Below are 19091 nucleotides of genomic sequence, written 5' to 3' on the forward strand. Positions count from 1 at the left end.
ACTGCACACTAATGACCTTTGGCAGGGCTCTTGCAATAGGATTGGAAGACGAGCAGTCTGTGGTAAGTAGACCCACACAACCAATGCGGATGGCACTGGTACATCTAGTGTAACTAATCCAATGGTCTGCATTCTATTCAATCACTCCAGTGCTGTCAATTTAAAATAGTTCTATTTCCTATTTCATACCATTGTAATCATTTAAAATCGATGTCATAAAGCAGATTACACATACCATATCGTTTTTAAGTCCTCATTCGCAAATGGCAGAGTCCAGGTTACCTTGGATGACTGCAAAAAGAACCCTTTCATGCTTCTTTTTCTGCACTGAAAAGCGGTTAGCTACTTATGGGCATAAATAAAACGTGTATTTGTCTATTAAAGTCTTCAATGATTCACACTGTATTTCTAACTCCTGTAACTTTAATGTACACCCGTCTTTCATTTCTCTCATTAACAAATACTCTAATAGAACAATGACACTACTAGCAATACAAACTAGACAGTCGCTTACTACTAGTAATAACAGTGACACTACTAACACTAGAAACGGCATTGCTTTAATTCATACTAATAATGATACTACAACTAACATTAGAAATTATGTTTCTTCAATTACTACTAATAACAATGTCACTACTATCAATAATACTATAAATGACATTGCTTTAATTACCACTACTAACAATGACACCACTAATACCAAAACTAGAAATGTCTTTGATTACTACTAACACTGACACCAACAATTATATTTGTTAAATTACTACTAAGAATAACAATGACAGACACTACTACTAACACTACAATTTAATGTTCTTTGATTATTACTAACAATGACATTAATACTAAAAATATAACTCCCACTGATAAAAACGCCAAGACTACAGCTATTAGCCACTAACACAATAAACACAACTATTAACAATAATTGCACTAATAATAACAATAGTTCTATTACTGTTAATACTTTCATTGATCCTGACAATAATAATATTAATAGTAATGACACCAATTCTCCTAATAAGATCGGTAACAGTTGTACTACTTCAACTACTATTATTGCACCCAATATAATACTGCTAATAATAAGAAAAGGAATACTGCCACTTCTTCCCATACTACTAATACTAATATTAATAATGAAATCTGCAACAAAAGCGGCTTAAGTGAGATTCAGGGAGTAAAAGGACCATCAGCATGGCACTTCTCCGTAAGATCCAAGGAGTCTGACATTCTTATATGAAAAACTTGCTGCATGTTACTGTTGGAGTGCTTACCTGTTGCATAAGGTAATTTTTGGACTGAGGGCTGATATCATTTGGGGATGATGCAGTAGTGCATTTCCATGGGTTGCTGGCGGGCTTGTGATGTAAATGATGCCTATCACTTGTTCACGAAAATTATAACTTTAACCCCATCTTGCCTTTTTCTTCAAAGGAGTGAATGCACCAAACAGGAACGACATGACTTTAAAAAAGCACTAAAAAGGTCAAAAGGAATATGGATGTTAGGAAGGGTTAAATAATCCCTTTCCACAATAGCCACAGAACTCTAGATTTGTTGATGCATCTACCCATAGTAGAATACAACAAATTAACATATAACATACTAACACATAAAAAGTAAGGACAATAGCAAAATAAGTTATAGCATCACAACAACATGTAACATAAGCACGGACAGCAACAAACAAAAGGTACATTATGCAGCATAATATAACAAGGGCACATAATGTAACGGGATATAAGGTAACAGCACATAACATAATAAATACTTAAGGGCCCTATTGCCTCTGACCGACACTGTGTCGGTGTGGGAACCGACCGACCACAGGTCGGTGGTTCTGAACACCGAATTACAATGCGACCGCACATGGTGCTGTCGCAAACTGCCATTTCTCTATGGGAGCTTGTGCGGCGGGAGGAAACTGTCCGCAGCACAAGCTCCCATAGAGAACTGGGCGTTTGTGTAAATCCCTGCACCGTGTGCCTGCCACACGGTATAGGGATTTTCAGGGGGTACCATAGGTGTCCCCCAGGCCCACAACCGCAAAGGGATGGGGGCCCTGCCAGGGGCTCCCAGTCACTTTCCAACAGCCTTTCCATGTCAGAACCCTGACATGAAACGCTGTCGGAAACCAACATCATAATCCCGAAGGCGAAAACGCTGTCCGTAAGGGATTATGACAGGTATCCGACCAGTGGACGGGCTCCTTGACCACTTCGGAACACAGTCAGATTGACTGGCCGGTTTACAGTCCAACTGCCCACATTGAAATTCCACAGTCGGACTGTAAACCTACAGTGTCCGTCGGTAGGCCTCCGCCGAGCGGTCGGAGGCTTACCAACTGATATTGAAATGAGGCCCATATGTAATAGAACAGAGTAAGGACACACTAGGTTATGTAATATAACACCACATAACACAACAGACTGCAGATACATTCCGCAACATAATATAATTCCACCTCTCTCAAACTTACAGCCCATATTCCAGTGTTAAAATAATATGTCTTCAGTATTACACTTACCAGATATGTTCAAGCAAATACTATCAGTTTGAATGGCAGAACAAAATTTCTATAGAAATATAAAAAATACTAGCAGCATGGATCAAACTGATTTATATAATTAAGTATACTAGCTAAATGCCTTCTCATTTCTCAAAAAAATACTGTATTTTGATTAAAAACAATACTAGGGCCTGTTAAAAATTGAATTTTGGCAGTAGTGCTTTTTAATATAAACAAATCTTTGATTGCATTATACTCCATTGTCTGTGACATGCATGCTAAGCATGCACAAGTGCCATCATGCTGTAGAAAATTTTGCTACGTGAAAACTCTTAGGCAACTTAAGAAAGCTGAGATGTGAATCCGTTAATAAACTTTTCTTAGCATTGGTGCGATTGTTATGGATGTTATTCTCTCCCATGGAACCTGTAAAATTGTTCTGTGAAAACAATAAAATTCTGGAAAATCGCAATTCTTTTACCCTTGTGAATAAGAAATACTTAAGTTTAAGTACAGCTTGATTGTTTTCTGTCTCGTCAAAAAAAACAGTGTATTTGTTTTTCTTCTGATATGTTATGAAATCCTGGCTTGATGCATATTTTAAGGTCAAACAGTAATTCCTATTCCTCTAAAACTCCAATTTAATGTTTTACACACTTTCACACAAAAAGAACATTTTGGGCACATTGTATTTGCTTTGTGAAATTTGAGAACTGTTTTATTTACAAGGAACAGTTTTAATTCAAGTAAAAAGTTCGTTTTTTTTTACCCTCGATAGAAACCTCAAATATCTGGTCTCCTAAGGTAATAAAATCATCCCAGATCTCTAAACAAGTTGGATTTTTAATACTGTCAAATAAAGTAACAAATAATGATGCAGGATTACTTATGCCTGGCATAGTAAGAATTGAAAGTAAGCGATCACAATCTTTGTACAGTATATATAAGTGCCTTGAATATTCACAAATACATTTTGTACACATACAAATATGGGCAAGTAGAAAAGGAGCAGTTTTCCTCGCTTAACATAATCTCCAAAATAAACTGGATATCCCAGCTTTGATCAGATGGGTTTAATGGTCTACATCTCAATTAAACTGGTGTTTTATTGCCTCCATATAGTCAGATGCACATTTAATATGAAAGACCAAAATCTCATTGTCCATTAAGTACACCAGATCATTTTATGCTTTTTGGACGATTTTGTCGAATATATGGAAAAATAACTGAAGAAATTAAAAAATGTTGCAATTCAAAAATGAAAGAAGCAAAATGATATGTCCAATAACATCAATGTTTTATTAAAAAAATCACAAATGTACTTAGTCAACAGATTTCCTTTCATACAGTGGGTGGTCTAAGTATGTTGGAGGGCACAAGAAGCTTGGGTTTATAGAACAGGAAAAGACACAAGAAATTGAACACATAACGGAAAAATGCTAGCAGCTGAAGACTGCATATCTGACCTTGAATTTAAATATTTGGGACTTTTTCTTTACAGACACAAAAATAAAATATGTGCAGTGGCCTTTACGGCTCATCGAGAATGTTCTACAGGTATACAAAGATGGGACGCTGTTTACACCTTCTGCGTTTAAATACTTCCAGCGGTTGCTGCTGCCAAGCAGCTTATATTATTTGTGCTATATAATTGCTTTTTTGGCAACTGTCTGATCCTCTCCTTTATTCTTTTTCTTCTTTCTTTGTAAACAACACTTTAAACAAACAAAGCACAGTGTAACCACAAGCCCTGCAATCTGGCCTTTTACATATTACAGAATTAAAAACAATTTTGGTTGGTTGCTCAAAATGCTTTGCTTTTTTAACACGAGGTTTCTAAGACAGGATTATTACTAAAAGATTTAACTCCTGAATTGTTAACAATAGACGTAAACAGTTGACTGTTTTTTAAGTTCGCTAGTCTTTGTCTTTTTGTCTTGCAAAGGTAGAATATTTAGTGGTTTTTAATTTCAAGTTTGTTAAGGGAGCTTGAACAGACCCTTTGCTTTGAGGATACTTTTTGTCAGTAGCTTTTTGTGAAGGTAGAAGAGTTGATGCTGAGGGCTTTGACACATTATGTCTTTCTTGTGTTTGTTTATTTTGGCACTAAATAAAAAAATAAAGAAAAACAAACGTAACACGCTGTGTCCTGCCCCACCTGCTGCCGACTTCAGAAGCTTACACGGGGTACTGCTGCTGCCCTGGTTGAACTTTCTGAGCAAACAACACAGTTGGGTAGTTTCTTGCACTTTGAAGAAGCCAAGCTTTCTGTTCTCATCCTGTTGTCTTTCTCTGTGAAGAAACACATCAGGGCGTTCATCCAAAGCTGATTTCTGGCAGCTTGCCTCTGTTCAGACCCAAGCAGTGGGCCTTGTTCTAGCACAAAGAGTAGCTCTTGGTGTTAACCATCCTTATTTGTTGGAAAAATGGTGACCTGCAGGCTAGCACCCCCTGCCCTGAAGGGGCTGCCAGTAGTCCTTTCCCATGACGAATGTCCCCAGGACAGGAGTGCTGATGTGCGGTCAGTTCTGTTCACCATGAGAGGAGGGATGAAGAGGGGGACCACACGTCGCCCCAAAGTCTGCGAGTAGCTACCAGACAGCAGTCTCGTTCATCTCTGAAGCGTGCGACAAGTGGCTGGCGTAGCTGCCCCCGCCATTTACAGAGAGTGAGGAGAAGGGGGGACTGGGGCCGAACACCTCAGCCGACATGGAGTGCAAAGAGCCGGGCAGGTTGGGTTCAGGGCTCGGAGAGTCCCCAGGGGGGTGCGACATGATGTCGGTATAGCGCTGTGCATCGCTAGAAGGGTGGTGTCCAGGTAAAGGGTGATCCATGCCACCTAGTGGGGTCCCGGCAGGTCCAGATGAGGGCACAAAGGGGAGGTCCACTGGTGTCTGGGCTTGGGAGGAAGGGGGACCTTGAGGGAAGAAGTCATAGTTGCTTCCTGGGCCATAGTATTCACTTTGATAATCTACAAAGGAAAAGAAAAATGTATTACTTTAATATCACTCATTTTCTGGATAGGTTTAATATTACTGTACATGTTACTATCATCGTTACCTTTACAGTTAGCATTATTATTGTCCTCGCTACTAAAGTTTGTATTATTCTAGTTTCTAAACATGACTATCTTCTTTCTTGCACGTGTATAGTGTACACAGTATCTTGTTTTAATAACTGCATACCAGACACTATATACTACACTGATGCATGCCGCAAGTGCTAACAGGAAACACTTGCAATCACAAACACGTATCCTCGGTTTCCGACCAAAAAACCTGCCGTGGGAAAAACAGTCAACCCCTGTCCTTTTTAAGCGACTGAGAGACAGGCAGAGTAATCTGGGAAAACACACAAACACACCTTCCTTCATAAGCCGGCATCACTCAGCCTCTGGGGTGCAGATTTCGTACAGAGGGGTTCACACAACGCAGATTAAAGGAGAGCAGAAAAGGCTGGTCCCGGAAACCGCTCCCTCCATTAACCGCTCCCTCCATCGTACGGACAGCGGCCCCCAGCTCTGGGAACTGCTGTCTTATAAGGAATGTCTGTTACTGAACAACCCAGGGCTCCGTGCTGGCATTAAACATTACCCAGGGACTTCAAGCAGAACAGCCGCAGCGACTGTGGCTTCCTGGAGAACTGAGATCACCTGCTCTGATATGTGATCAAAGTTAGGGGTGCCGATTGTACTCAGTCCGAACCCCACAACTGCGACACTAACTGCCATAACGAACTCACACTCTAAAAGAAACTTCAGTTCAACACATTTTCAATTTTAAGGAGCTTCAACCCCTAAGAAAAGCTTCACTATAAAAAATCCTCAGCCATATGAAAGGTTTTAATAAAAAAATCTCACCCATTAAAATATACCAAGGTTATAAGGAACTTCCACCCTAGAAAGGCATCAATTAATAGAACCTGCAACCCTATAATGGGTTCAATATATCAACAGTACCCCTAAAAAATATTTACTAATCCCGGGAGATGGAGTCCTTTATTTCTCACAGAGCTTCTGTGAGACTTACACTATAATTAACATTTGTGCTGGATTATTCAGTTTATAATATACCTTTATGTACATTTGAAGGATATTGCAAGTCACTATGGAATTCCTCGCCCACATGGAGCCAGAAGTCCACAGCCCGAGTGACTTTAGGTCATGGACCTCCGAGGAGACTTGCAATATCCTTTTTGAAGTAAAGTTCCTCACAATATGTATATCCTACCTCTCCCACACTCTATATACATTGCTTTCATGAGGAGCAGATGCTAAGCTGGACTTCCTAAGGAAACAGCTCACCAACACCTGAACTTGGGTTTGGGCATCCCTATGTACCCGAATCTGTATGTACTCACACATTTGAAAGTGGTCCCCAGGATATCATGACTGTAGGGGAGTGCGGTGAACTCCCCTGACCTTTTGGTCCAGATCTGACTTTACACCCAGTGGAGTGTAAATTCCAAATTACCATTGGCTTGGTGCAGCGTACCAGTGGCGTGGCGGTTGTGTGTGCAGCGCGGCCCAGGTGCATCACCATTGTGCCTTCTAGCAGAGGGACGAAGGGCAAAGGGGAAACCACACTGCCTGATTTTTCCCCTAGAACACCTCGAATCTCCACAATGGAGAGGAAATCAGTCGACAGCAGAGTCTTACTGTCTCAGGAAATGCTACTGGGGGAGTACTAGAGGCAGAAATCTGCAATCACAGTGCTCTACTTTAAACTGTTGTGAACATTTACTCTCCACACACTCCAGGCGGTTTATTGGATACTATTATTTTGACAGACTTTGCATTTATTCTAACCATAGGCATACGGAAAAGACACTCATTAGATCAATCATAACTCAAGGACTGGGGGGCACAAAATAAATAGTAGTTTATTTATTATATTAATCTCTACAAAATGTAAAAGTTGTATTTACATTCACCCCTGTGTTCCATGGCTTTATTAGTAAGGCACTCTTCAGTGACTTACAATATCCCTATGTGGTGTGGTAGAGGTGCACTTTCTCATGAAGATCAACCTATGTCTGCATTTATTATGAGAAATAAATATCATGGCACTCACCCCCATAGAAGGAGAAGGGCCCATTGGGTATGAGCTCCCCGGGCTCCAGTCGGTCCACTAGGGGCCTCATTCTGCGGGGGCTCCTGAAAAAGGCATGTCTGCGTGCCCCCAGAGCACTAAGCTGCTTCATCCGCCTCTCCTTGGAGCGTCGATTCTGAAACCACACCTGAAAGATGCAAAGAGCACTCGCATGAATATACTATGCATGGCTGCAGCATTCGACTGAATGTACAACAGTCAGTCATGTAAATCTACAGCGGTCCCACAGATTCTCAAGGATTCACAGTACAAACAAGAATGTACATAACTTACACCAGTATACAGCACTCACATGGATAAACAGCACTGCCATGGCTATATTATACAGCACTCGCAAAGGTAACTAGAGCTTACACTTTTTAAGGCACTTACACAGATAAATAGTACTGATAGGGATATAAGGAACTTGGTGTATAACATTCACATACATACATTGCACCTTCATGAGTGCAAAGACCTCGCTGAAGCATACAGACACACAAATATGTAATTGGCAGTACGTATCTCTTTAGGCCTTTGAGGATACAGTTTGTACACAAACTGTAGGTGCTCATCTGAGATTAAAGATGTACAAAACATGAAGCTTCAAGTGTGTCTTGTTGCACACCCCTCCCCCCAAGACTGGACTATTCTCTGCGAATCTTTATGAATAGTTTCTGACATGCTTTGTTTCCATATGTAAAAGCTATACTTAAAGTTATTTTAACAATACTCGGAGCAGAAGAGGTTAAATGTGTACAGTGATATATAGCATCATGACACTCTTCCTGGGAATGTGGGTCAAGTCATCTTCCTCTGTAAAGTCCTAGTAACATGGAATCTGTGAGACAGTAAGCATAGATTTTCCCAGGTGATTAGACTGGGGTTTGGGGATTAGTATGAATTTGATCTTTGCACTTCTGACAAATGTGTGAATGCAGGTTTGTTAGCATAATTATTTCCAATGACGTGTTTAATTGAGTCATAATTGTTGTCACCAGCGAGGCATAAACAATGTATACAAACATGTAAACAACGTAATATACTGTTTATTAACATTATTGAGTATGGGCAGGGGCCATGGCCATTGAGACATAAAGCCTCAAGTGGGTCATGACAATAGTAATAAAGAACGTACTACTCTGTGTGGACTTTCTTGTATGGTTTATGCCACGCTGCTGTTTCATGTGTGGATGTTATAAATTAAGATATTTAATCAGAACCAGATCACAGGAGGTTAAACTCACGCAGCCAGATAGGATCTCATTAAATAGGATTTGAAAGTAGGCGTACAGTTATTTTCATCCTTAAAGGGATTGTAACACGGAATCTTTCAGGTATTTCTCAAGTAGGTAAAACTGTGCTACTGTGATACCTTTGAAATTGACGTTTGCACTATAGTAAATAATGTATTAATGTCCTTTTATCAGTACACCCGCTTCAAAACCGGGCTGGCCTGGGAACCCAAAGCAGCACTGGGAATATTGATGGATCACACCCCCTCCTCCCGAGGGGGGCAGTGAATGTGTTGAAGCACTGCCGCTTTTGTTACTGGGGGGCGATATTGCACCACTGCTGCAAAACCAGTCTCCTTCGCTGCAAAACCGCCCCCCACACTTAAAGCGTACCGGGAAACGTACCAGTCCGGCCCTGCTTCAAAATACGTGTATTGGACCACACACATTTTTCACTAATATGGTATAGACCTACCATATAGTGTTTGTGATCGGTATACTCAATGTGTTCAATGAGGTGTGTATATAGTACCTCTAAATAGTCTGAAATATTCCATGCATTATGTCTGTAACGCAAGTGGCATATCAATTTTCATGTGTGTTGATACAGTATTTATGTGATTAGAATAGCATGAGCTACAAACATGTTTTTTTTACTGCACTGAGTACTTCTGAGTCCTAAGCAACACCCTGATGTACCATACATGTTATGTGAGCCATACTACATATGGGACCATTTTAAGCATGGGAATGTTTGCTGATGTACACAGCAAGCATGTTGCATGCAGCATTAGGGATGCAGTTTTGTATATAATATTTGTAGGGTATGCATAATATGTTTTGCATAATCTTAACTACGTATGTCATGCAGGGTGTAATATGTATTTATTCATATGTGTACAAAACAGGCTTGCATACCATACATTATAGATTCCTATAGAATAGGTGTACTGAAATAAAGACTCGTTTCCATCAATAAAATAAAAACACATTCCATAAAAAAACTGCTGTCTGTCCAACATATATTAGTCGGTATGTATTAATTCAGCAGAATGCAGGTACCAAAAAGTATCTATGCTCCATATAGTATGTGAGTGCAGCAAAAAGTACACACAATTTACACCGTGAGACATCTACAATATGGGTGTGTGATCCATATGTGTAATGCAGGAATTACATGCATGCCCCACTGGTTTTAGAATTTTGATTCAAATTATTTCGATATATTTGGAGAATGAGTGTGGGTTTTGGATATGCAGATGTAGATCACACTTAAAAAGTGGCTTTGTACACAATATATTTGTGTTCCAGGTATTCCATAATGCAAACTGCACGTACTGTAAATGTATATCACAACGACCGTTATTTACCCTGTGAAATAAAACAATATATGTATATGTGTATTTTTGTTTATTTGGTTTTTAGGAGTTCGACATTGCCAAATGCCTTCATTGGTCTGCTTCAGGGCGAAACAGGCCATACTGAACACGTTTTCAGATCCAGGCAACCCAGTGTACATGATTAGGAAGGAAGGAACCTACAGGACGTGCTTGTGCACCAGCAGGTCACAGATTTGTTGTACATAGATCATTAAACTTGTAGGGGTGCAGGTATATACTGACCAGGAGCGTGGCTGGTGTTGGTTGGGTGGAAGCATACTAACCGCTGAGACCGTTGTGTTTGTGCTGGGACACCTAGTTACACGACGAGCCCCTTCTTCACGCCTAATATTTACTTTCTATACATACTTCTATTATCTTTCCACATTGCCTCTTCTATCAATGCACCTCGTGACACCGTCTCCTGTCTACTTTGTACCGATAAATCCCTGCCCCTGTTTCTCAATAAAGAGTTTTTAAAGAATCTGTATAAATACTTGCTTGTTTTTCTCTTTAACCTTCCTCTGAATGAAACAATGGATGAATAGCAATTACAAATCTTTGTCACCCCTCGTCCCTAACCCTGCCACATTCCCACCTTCACAGCAACTGATCACATCACCACCCAGATCACCATCACTGTCTCTCTCTCCTGTCACAGTCCTTCTTCTCCTGCTGCTGTCCACCTCCTTCGTCAGTGTCTGCCTCTTTGTCAGTGCTCTTCTCTCACTTCGGATGCCATCTCTCCTCCAATCAGTGGCCACCTCTCCTGTCACTGCTCAACTCATACATTACTGCCAACCTCCACACCGCCCCTTTGTCCTGTTAGGATATTTGAACGCAAACTTTTCTTATGTGGCTGTAGTGAAAATCTGCCATGGGTCTGGCCTTTATTACCCTACACTAGACACGGTTATTGATACTCTGGGCCCGAGGCCTTCCTCCTCTATATAGTCACAGGAATTCTTGGTGACTTGCAATATCCTTATACTGTGTAGCAGTGCTTATGTTATCCTAAACATTTCTTGCCTAATAACAATTAGTAACTTTTACAAGTCCAAAGCCACCTTAAGTGCCAACCCACCAGAAATGTATTATGAGAGAGAGACACACAGACACACACTCACTCACAGAAATAGGTTTAATAAAAATAAATGTTGAGTTTCAAGCTCCAGGTACAGATCATGTATTGACTGACTCTCCCATATGGCCCATCCCAATCTAGATGCAAACGAGTATACAATAATGACCACCCATGTCCAGATATCAAGCAACATAAAACACTCTGGGGGCCAATGGATAGCCTATGGTACCGCAGCATCCTTGTCACAAAAGCCCAAGGACAAGTTTGCGTTATAACCGAGGAACAAAATGAAAGTAAACAAGAAATGAAGAATGTGGTTTTAAAAGAATTTGAAAAAATACAGAGTTAAAACCATGGAGTCTTTTTGTGTGTGTACTTTGAGATGTAAAATATAGCAGTCTTTTCTCAGATCTAATGCAGAGGCCAGATTGCTGCCTGTTGCATTATGAGGCCTGAATTCTAACCTCAGCATCCCCAGTTTACATAGTAAGGATAGTCCCAACTGGCAAAATTCTCTCACAACACTCGAGTTCTACAAGATGGGTCTATGCACTTAAAGTATGGACCCACAGCTAGAGATTGGAAACCAATGCATAACAGCCATTACCACTTCAGAACTTCTGACAGGTGTGCAGATTTTAGGACACTACCAAATAGTGTCAGAGGAGTGAGAAATTCAAATGATGTGAACACTAACAACGTCAAAACTTGGTGGTCCGCCACAGACATTTACAAAGGCTTCCTGGGCGTGCCCATCCTTCCAAGATGTATGGACAGGCATAAGCGCACAGGAGTTTTGTTATTAGTTTTGTTGTGTTTTTATCGCTTGCAGCAGGTGCTAATAAAGCCCCAAAGTATATATATGCTCCACAAAGGCATCTGAAAGTGCATTCAACACTTCAAATATGTAGGGGTTGCGAGAAATGGGACGCTTTCACAAGGAACACTATTTTAGGGAAGAAACAAAGGGCAAAAATTAACTGTTTAAAATGTTGCAACACCTCTACCTCTTCGCCTGTAGTTTCCTGCAGGGGGGACAATCTGCACCTGCAGGTTTAGGGTAGATAGTCTTGGACAAGGAAAATGTGTAAGCACGAGGTGCTGGAACCACTTCCAGTTAGTGCGGCAATGATTATTCTAAACCTCATTCAGTAAATCAACAACCACTGGCCTGAAGGACTGGCACTGTGGGGCCCTGCATAGCCTTCTGTACCTTCAGTTACACCTCCTATAAAAATCTCTTACCATTTGGTACCCATGAGGGTTTTTATAAATTGGGTAATGGATAAAACTATTGCTACTTGAACGGGAAACAAAAAAAAATTATAACCATTGAAGAAATTTGCCTAAAACAGACCATAATTTATTTAATAGTGAAATGTATCAGTGACCCAGCAGTTTACAATAATTAGGATCTACTGCTTTAGGGTCATTTAGGGCCTGTTTTTTTAACTCATGCTGCTCTCCCCAAACATGCTAGATTTTACTATTAAAATCACGTTCTGGGCTCTTTAAGATCTTTACATTTCTTCCTTTAGGAGAATTACTCAGAAGTTGAAATTACAAGTCATTTATTTTCTGGGGATCTGCTTTTTTGCCAATTATTTAAAGAAGGTAATGCCTGTGATAAATGTGTATTGAATAGGTTTAATTATGATATTTATGATTCGTAGAAACTAAAACAATCAGAAGTCTTGGAAGTCCAAGGATATACACCAATATCGGTGGGAAATATAAGTTTTAAGCATTAGGCCCTCCCTGCTCATGTATGCTTTTGTCCTTAATTCCACAGAATATTGAGGGTGCTTGGAAGAACTACGTCACCCTACATATTACACGACATAACTATATAACATGTAATTGTACATAGGAAATATTCACTTGAATCCTAACTTTCAGTGTTGTGCATCTAAATATAACTTAATAATCGCAAAGAAATTGCGACTTCCAGTATACATATTCCCATTGACCAGAAGCCTTGTGTTTCCATCAACCATCCATTTTTGTATAACTCTGTAAAGGGGGGGGGGGGATTCTTTTGGTGCTATATTATAGCGAGCAGTATCTACAAACTAATTTAGGATCAGGTTGCAGGTCAGGTGAAAGCCCTGTTGATCATGGGACAGCCTCTGGAAACGTCACAGTAAAATGTAAGGCTGTGACGTTTGTGATACAACCCGAAAATGTGCACTTTAATTTTGAAAGGCTGTAACTTTTTGTTTGAACTTTGACGAAGTATAGCTAAAAACGTTATGTTAGATTTATTGATACGGCGCCATACTGCCATAAATGGCAAGGGCATTTTACCACTGAATTTGCAAGCAGTGGAAAGTGTTCATATTTACATGGCGTGGGGACTGGAATATGCCACCTGCTTTACACTTCTGCAGTCCAATTTTGCACCAACATTCGCTCTGAGGACTAGTGTGAAAGACATTTGCACTGGTTGACTAGCACATAAAAAGCGTTTGCATCAAACACAATAACACAATTACACTTGCTCTAAGCCACTGGTACAACTCAGTTTATGCATCCATCAGTGCAAGCTGCGAAAATCTTCACAGAATGCATTCATGATTTTGATACATTATTAGTAACTGTAAGTTACTGGGTATCACTGCAGCAGCCTTCGCCATGGACTTTCTCTACATGGAATGGCTGCTTGCCTGTTGTGATAAAGTATACCAAATGAGTACAAAACTCTCGGAATAATGTGCAGTAAGCAGTACCCCAGGCGCACAACCCACAATAATGTGCATAGCAGGCAGTCTTCCCTCGAGAGACTTCAGTCCATATTCCAAGCACAACTACACTAGGCATGTTTTGATGAAGACCGCCAAAAATTCCGAAAGCACAACACTTAAAGGCAGAACTGTGCTCACCGCTCAGCACGTGCAAACATGCATCTAACAGGGCACTGAACAGCAGGTGCCACTTCTGGCCATCTTAGAGACCTCTGTACTCACCCTGCACACCAGAGCCCGCGGCCTGCCCGGTACAAATGATTAGGCCGGGTCGGTATTTACCGCGCACACAATCCGCGCATGGTTCCTCTGTGCTTCTTGGAACAGGACATAGGGCGTGAATAGGTCCTATCACCCCCAGTCCGCATCGTGCAAACAGCTCTGTTTCTTGGACAATCTGTGCCAGGTCTGATATGGTGACACTCGGCCAAGCCAACCCAGGGATGCACAATTGCTGCATGTTGCAATGCCGAGTTGGGCACAAACGCCTGGATTCGCCTGAAATGTTTTAAAGTGCGAGTTAGCTCTCCGGGGTTTTTGTTGTGTGTTTCTGGCTGCTCTTTATGTACGGAAGTGATCATCCATGTACGTGTAAGGGATCTGAAGAGAACTCTGGGGTCCCCGCATCTGTAGGGCTGCCCGGGTTACCTGACTTGTGACTCAACCCAAACTGACAGTCATGGGCTCTGGGTCCCAGGAACGGTCTGGTGTCCGCCTTTATCCATCCACTATATCCACTTAGGTGTGGCGGCGCGCTCTGGTGCACCAACGACTGTATTGGATAGTGCCTTGTGCAATAACCTGCTGCCAGCACTTAAAACAGATTTGGCCATCGGCAAACCCAACCTACACACTGCAAGGGCCGCAGAGATGCGGGTGCGTCCAGAAGGGCACAGTGGTGAATCTCTGCCCTGCCATACCAGCCTTATATCCGTCCGAGGTGACCAACTGAGTACCGCGAGGCTGGGTAATCACAGTACCCCCTTTTAAAGCGCTGCGGAGTGCTAAAAACGTGCCGAGCAGCACTACACAAAACACACGTTTCTTCTTATACAGGCAGTCTTATCACTGTGATAGTAGCAAACATCTCTCGTATACATTTTTAGAAGTTCGGTTTGAGGTGTAGGACAGTGAAGAGTGAGTTTAAGAATCTTTACAGGCCCGGAGTAGAGGCCTCTGACAAAGAAAACACTTGTTCGGTAGATAGTGAAATCGTTAATGATTAACCAATATAACTTTAATATTTGATCAAACCTGCACCTGTTCCTCTATTGTCGATCTTCTGTTTTCTCCTTATTTTATTCATTATTCTGCCCTTCTTTCGCGCTTTTTCTGTCTTCTTTCTCTTCCACTCCTTTTTTTACTTATCGACTTATTTACTTGTTCTTATTTTCTGTGTGTTTTCTTCAATTTTATACTTCATGTATTCCTCTTTCCCTTTCACCTTCACCTTTCTCTCCGCTATTTTCCTCACCTTTTTATTGTTTGTAATTCTTTCTTACTGCGATGTCGGAACAATGCAGCCTATGTTTTCGTTTTTATTTCCAACAAATAATTTTTTGTTGTCTTTTTATCTTAGGTTTTTTACTTCCCTTTAGGTTTTCCATTATTGATTTAATGTATTTCTGTGTTTCACTTCACCTGTTTCTCTCTGTACTTATGTCATTTTCTTTACCCTTTCCATGTGCCCAATATAAAACAGAATAAACTGCTATTGAGACAATAGCCCCGATCTCCATTCTTTCAAAAAAGATTTCATTAAAAAAAATAAAGATTTAACTATAGACAGTGCACTAGTTAAAGAGTTCCTATATAAACTAATAAAAATCAATGTGTTGGATCAGTTCAAGCTGGAACTTTCAGTAGAAAACATGTATGATAAAGTATTAAACACTGATATTTTACCCGCTCAATGAGAAGGCACCTTGGCAAACCCAACCAGCGTGTTGGGAACATGGAAGGAAAACGGAAAGAGGAGACCAAGACAATGATGGTTGGGGCAGTCAAGATGATACAAACAAGACTCCAAGACCTAAAGAATTCTGTTAGCGACCGGAGCAATAGCAGGAGTTTTATCCATCGAATCCGTCCAATCAGAAAAAGTCGGACACGACTGAGTGGATAAAACAACACTGAGAAAACAGTTAAAGGCACTGAATAAACAGAGGGAATAGTAACTAAACACCGGGCAGGCGTGCTAAGTGTGATGTCTTTGAAAGCCACTGCATGGCGGGATAGTTTAAGACAGAAGAATATGTCACATTTTTACACACATATAGATACACAACACATAGGTAGGTAATAAAGCATAACACTCATTTCCCTGTGTTTCATGTTTTCGCCTTACGGATGATTAAAGGCTGAGTCAACCCTGTCGAGACCTGCAGAATACTCCCAGATCTCAGCAGTACGTGCATTAGCCCTCTCTGCTTCCCCGCAGGGTCTAAGCTCTGTTAAAAAAACAAGCAGTCAGGTTGCAGTTGTTGCCTTTCAATAGCTCTTAAACCTGCGTCCCTAAGGATGAGCATGCCTGTCCCAGCCACACCACCTTTTGTCTCTGCGATGAGAATGGAGAAGACGGCACTAGAACATTTTATCAATGAACGGATATTATTCCGGTCCAGGGCAGTGCTCGTATAAAGCTTTAAAGTAGCACGTCTCGGTTTTCAAGTACTCAAAGCAGAACCAGAACATGTTATTGATGACCTCCGGTTGTGAATACCTGTTGAAGTCCCGGTCATTTTTTATTTAGCACTTGAAAACAGCACTTCTCTTGTAAGCACTAAACGTAGCACCAAAACATTATCAGTGATGTAAGAGAACTGATATCTATTCCAGTCCAGGGTAATTTTGAAAGCGGGCTTTGAAGCTGCACATTTTAAATACTCATCCCAACACCAGGTCAATCATTCAGGATTTTTTAGAGCGCACTATTCACCCGTAATGGTCTCAAGGCGCTAGGGGAGGGGGTTCGGGCAGCTCCGAAGTCATCCGAAAATGTGCTATCAATGAAGAGAAAGGATATCTATTGCCGCCCAAGGCAGTTTTTTTAAATAGTGTTTTAATGCAGTATTCCTCACTTTTTAATCACTCAAGGCAGCACTACAACACGTTATCGATGACGTAAGAGAGTTCAACTATGTTTTTTACAGCGATTTAAAATCAGCACTTTAATCACACTCATAGTAGCACCAGAACATATTACCAATAACATAAATGAGCGCACATATATTCCAGCGCAAATTTATATAGAGCTTTACCTGTATTAGACAGACAGCACCAGGACCTGTTATGAATGGCGTACGGAGACTGAAGTCTTTACCAGAGCACATCAGTTTTTATATAGCACTCGTGAAAAGTACGGGGCCGTGGCACAGGGAAGTGAAGTGATTCGCCATCCTGGGCTCTGCAGGTGACTAGCGAACCACTAGCCTGCATGTCCTTTTGAAAAGAGGTAACAACGCCTCAAACGGGTGGAGGCGGGTTTGAGGGGGTCAAGAAGGAGAGGGTGGTTCCTAACGGGCATCTTATGGAAGAGATTTATATTCCATAACATGGTCACTTTATCGAATTATTTTGTGATTCTTTAGCTGTGACTGTTTGCTATGTTTGGACACATCGGTGCGCTTAGGGAATATTAAACATAACAGTACGAGGACAAGAGCTAAAATATAGGTATAGGAGCAACGGTGTTTATGTGCTGGGACACGGGGTTCAGGAATGGGAGGAATTTAAAAGGTGGCTGTCACATTGCTAATCACAGGCTGTGTAGTAATCAAAGGAGCATTCAGCACAAACCGTCTGACTTCTAGGCGCTCCACTAACGGGTGTTCAAATTAGACAACTGAGATGTCTTCCTTACCCCACCGAGTTATATCACTGGTCTGTATATCTTTAGCAAGTTCGATAGGAAACTAGAATTAATAAGGAAATACCTTCTTACCGCAGGCATAGGAGCCAAAATAGAAATACAAATTACACAAGCTTCCACCTGCTGATCCTCAGAGAGCTGCTGGTCGAGCACAGGGAGCCAATACTACCCTGGCCAACAACCCCATTCCGGTTCCCATGTATTTCCTGGCCGAGCACCTGGAGTCAGCGCACTGTGTACATTTCGAGACCCAGCACGGGGTCAACTGAGTGCACTGGGACAGGAGCACTGGTGGCGGAGTACACGGGCTCCGAGGCGGGCAGCTACTAACCAACAAAATGAGGTTTGTCCGGTGCGCACGTCTTCACAAGTACACGAGTATGGAGCGCTTCCTGTCGGAGTGCACACTGCGTCGGAGGCGTATGCTGCACTTCCTGTCGGGGCACAAGACGTCAGATTCGTGCACTTATGAACCGACTACGCGCGGTTGCCGGCGTGTACTACGCACGCTTCCGGTCGGACTGCACAGGCTACGAGCACTTCCTGTCGGAGAACACGGGGTCAAGTGCGTGCGCGCGCACCTCCTTTCGGGGTACACGGGGTCATTTACGGAGCAGACCGGGTGAGTCCACCGTGTGCAGCTTGTGCCGGAGTGCACGGGGTCAAGAGACGGGCACTGCGCGCACTTCTCATCTGAGCACTATTTGTTGACGGTTTATGGAAAGGCGTCTGTCCGCCTTGAATTCTGTGGACTCTCCTTTGTTCTACAATGCATTCGATTACTACTAGAAGGTAGAACTTTTTTTAAGCTCGACGATGTTCTTATCAATATTTGTCTCCAAGTATCTGGAGCCATTTTAAGCTACAGAAAGCGTAAGGAAAAATACAACGGTCAACTGAATGAAGTCCTTCTAGATCACATCAAACGCTTCAGAAAAGACCCGCGGTCGGTCGTGAATTCGTGTTGGTGCAAACTTCCCTAAGGTAAAGTGTAAACGATCATGCGTCCAATAATAATTATAATAACGGGTTATGTTCTATGTGAACCGTATACCGAAGCTGCACGTAACTTTAAGTACATTGCACGACCGCTTTATTTCAACCCCAAGTGCTTTACTACGAGAACACACCCAAAGGTTGAATTTGTGCAATTTTAGAATATTTTACTTGGAT

General features: G+C 41.5%; 1 protein-coding gene across 2 annotated transcripts in view; it reads right to left on the reverse strand.

The window, feature by feature from the left end:
* Window positions 1-3209: 3209 nt before the first annotated feature.
* Window positions 3210-19091, reverse strand: part of LHX1 (LIM homeobox 1) — a 28879-nt gene continuing 12997 nt past the window's right edge. For both annotated transcript variants that reach the window (XM_086954900.1, XM_086954899.1), the window contains exons 4-5: window positions 7588-7753; window positions 3210-5486 (exon numbers count right to left, since the gene is read on the reverse strand). In XM_086954900.1, coding sequence (XP_086811026.1) covers window positions 5107-5486; window positions 7588-7753 — 546 coding nt within the window. In that variant the 3' untranslated portion in view covers window positions 3210-5106. The remainder of the gene's footprint in view (window positions 5487-7587; window positions 7754-19091) is intronic.

This window comes from Lissotriton vulgaris, chromosome 2_1 (genome assembly GCF_964263255.1).
Source record: "Lissotriton vulgaris chromosome 2_1, aLisVul1.2, whole genome shotgun sequence".
In the NCBI taxonomy this organism is placed as follows: domain Eukaryota; kingdom Metazoa; phylum Chordata; class Amphibia; order Caudata; family Salamandridae; genus Lissotriton; species Lissotriton vulgaris.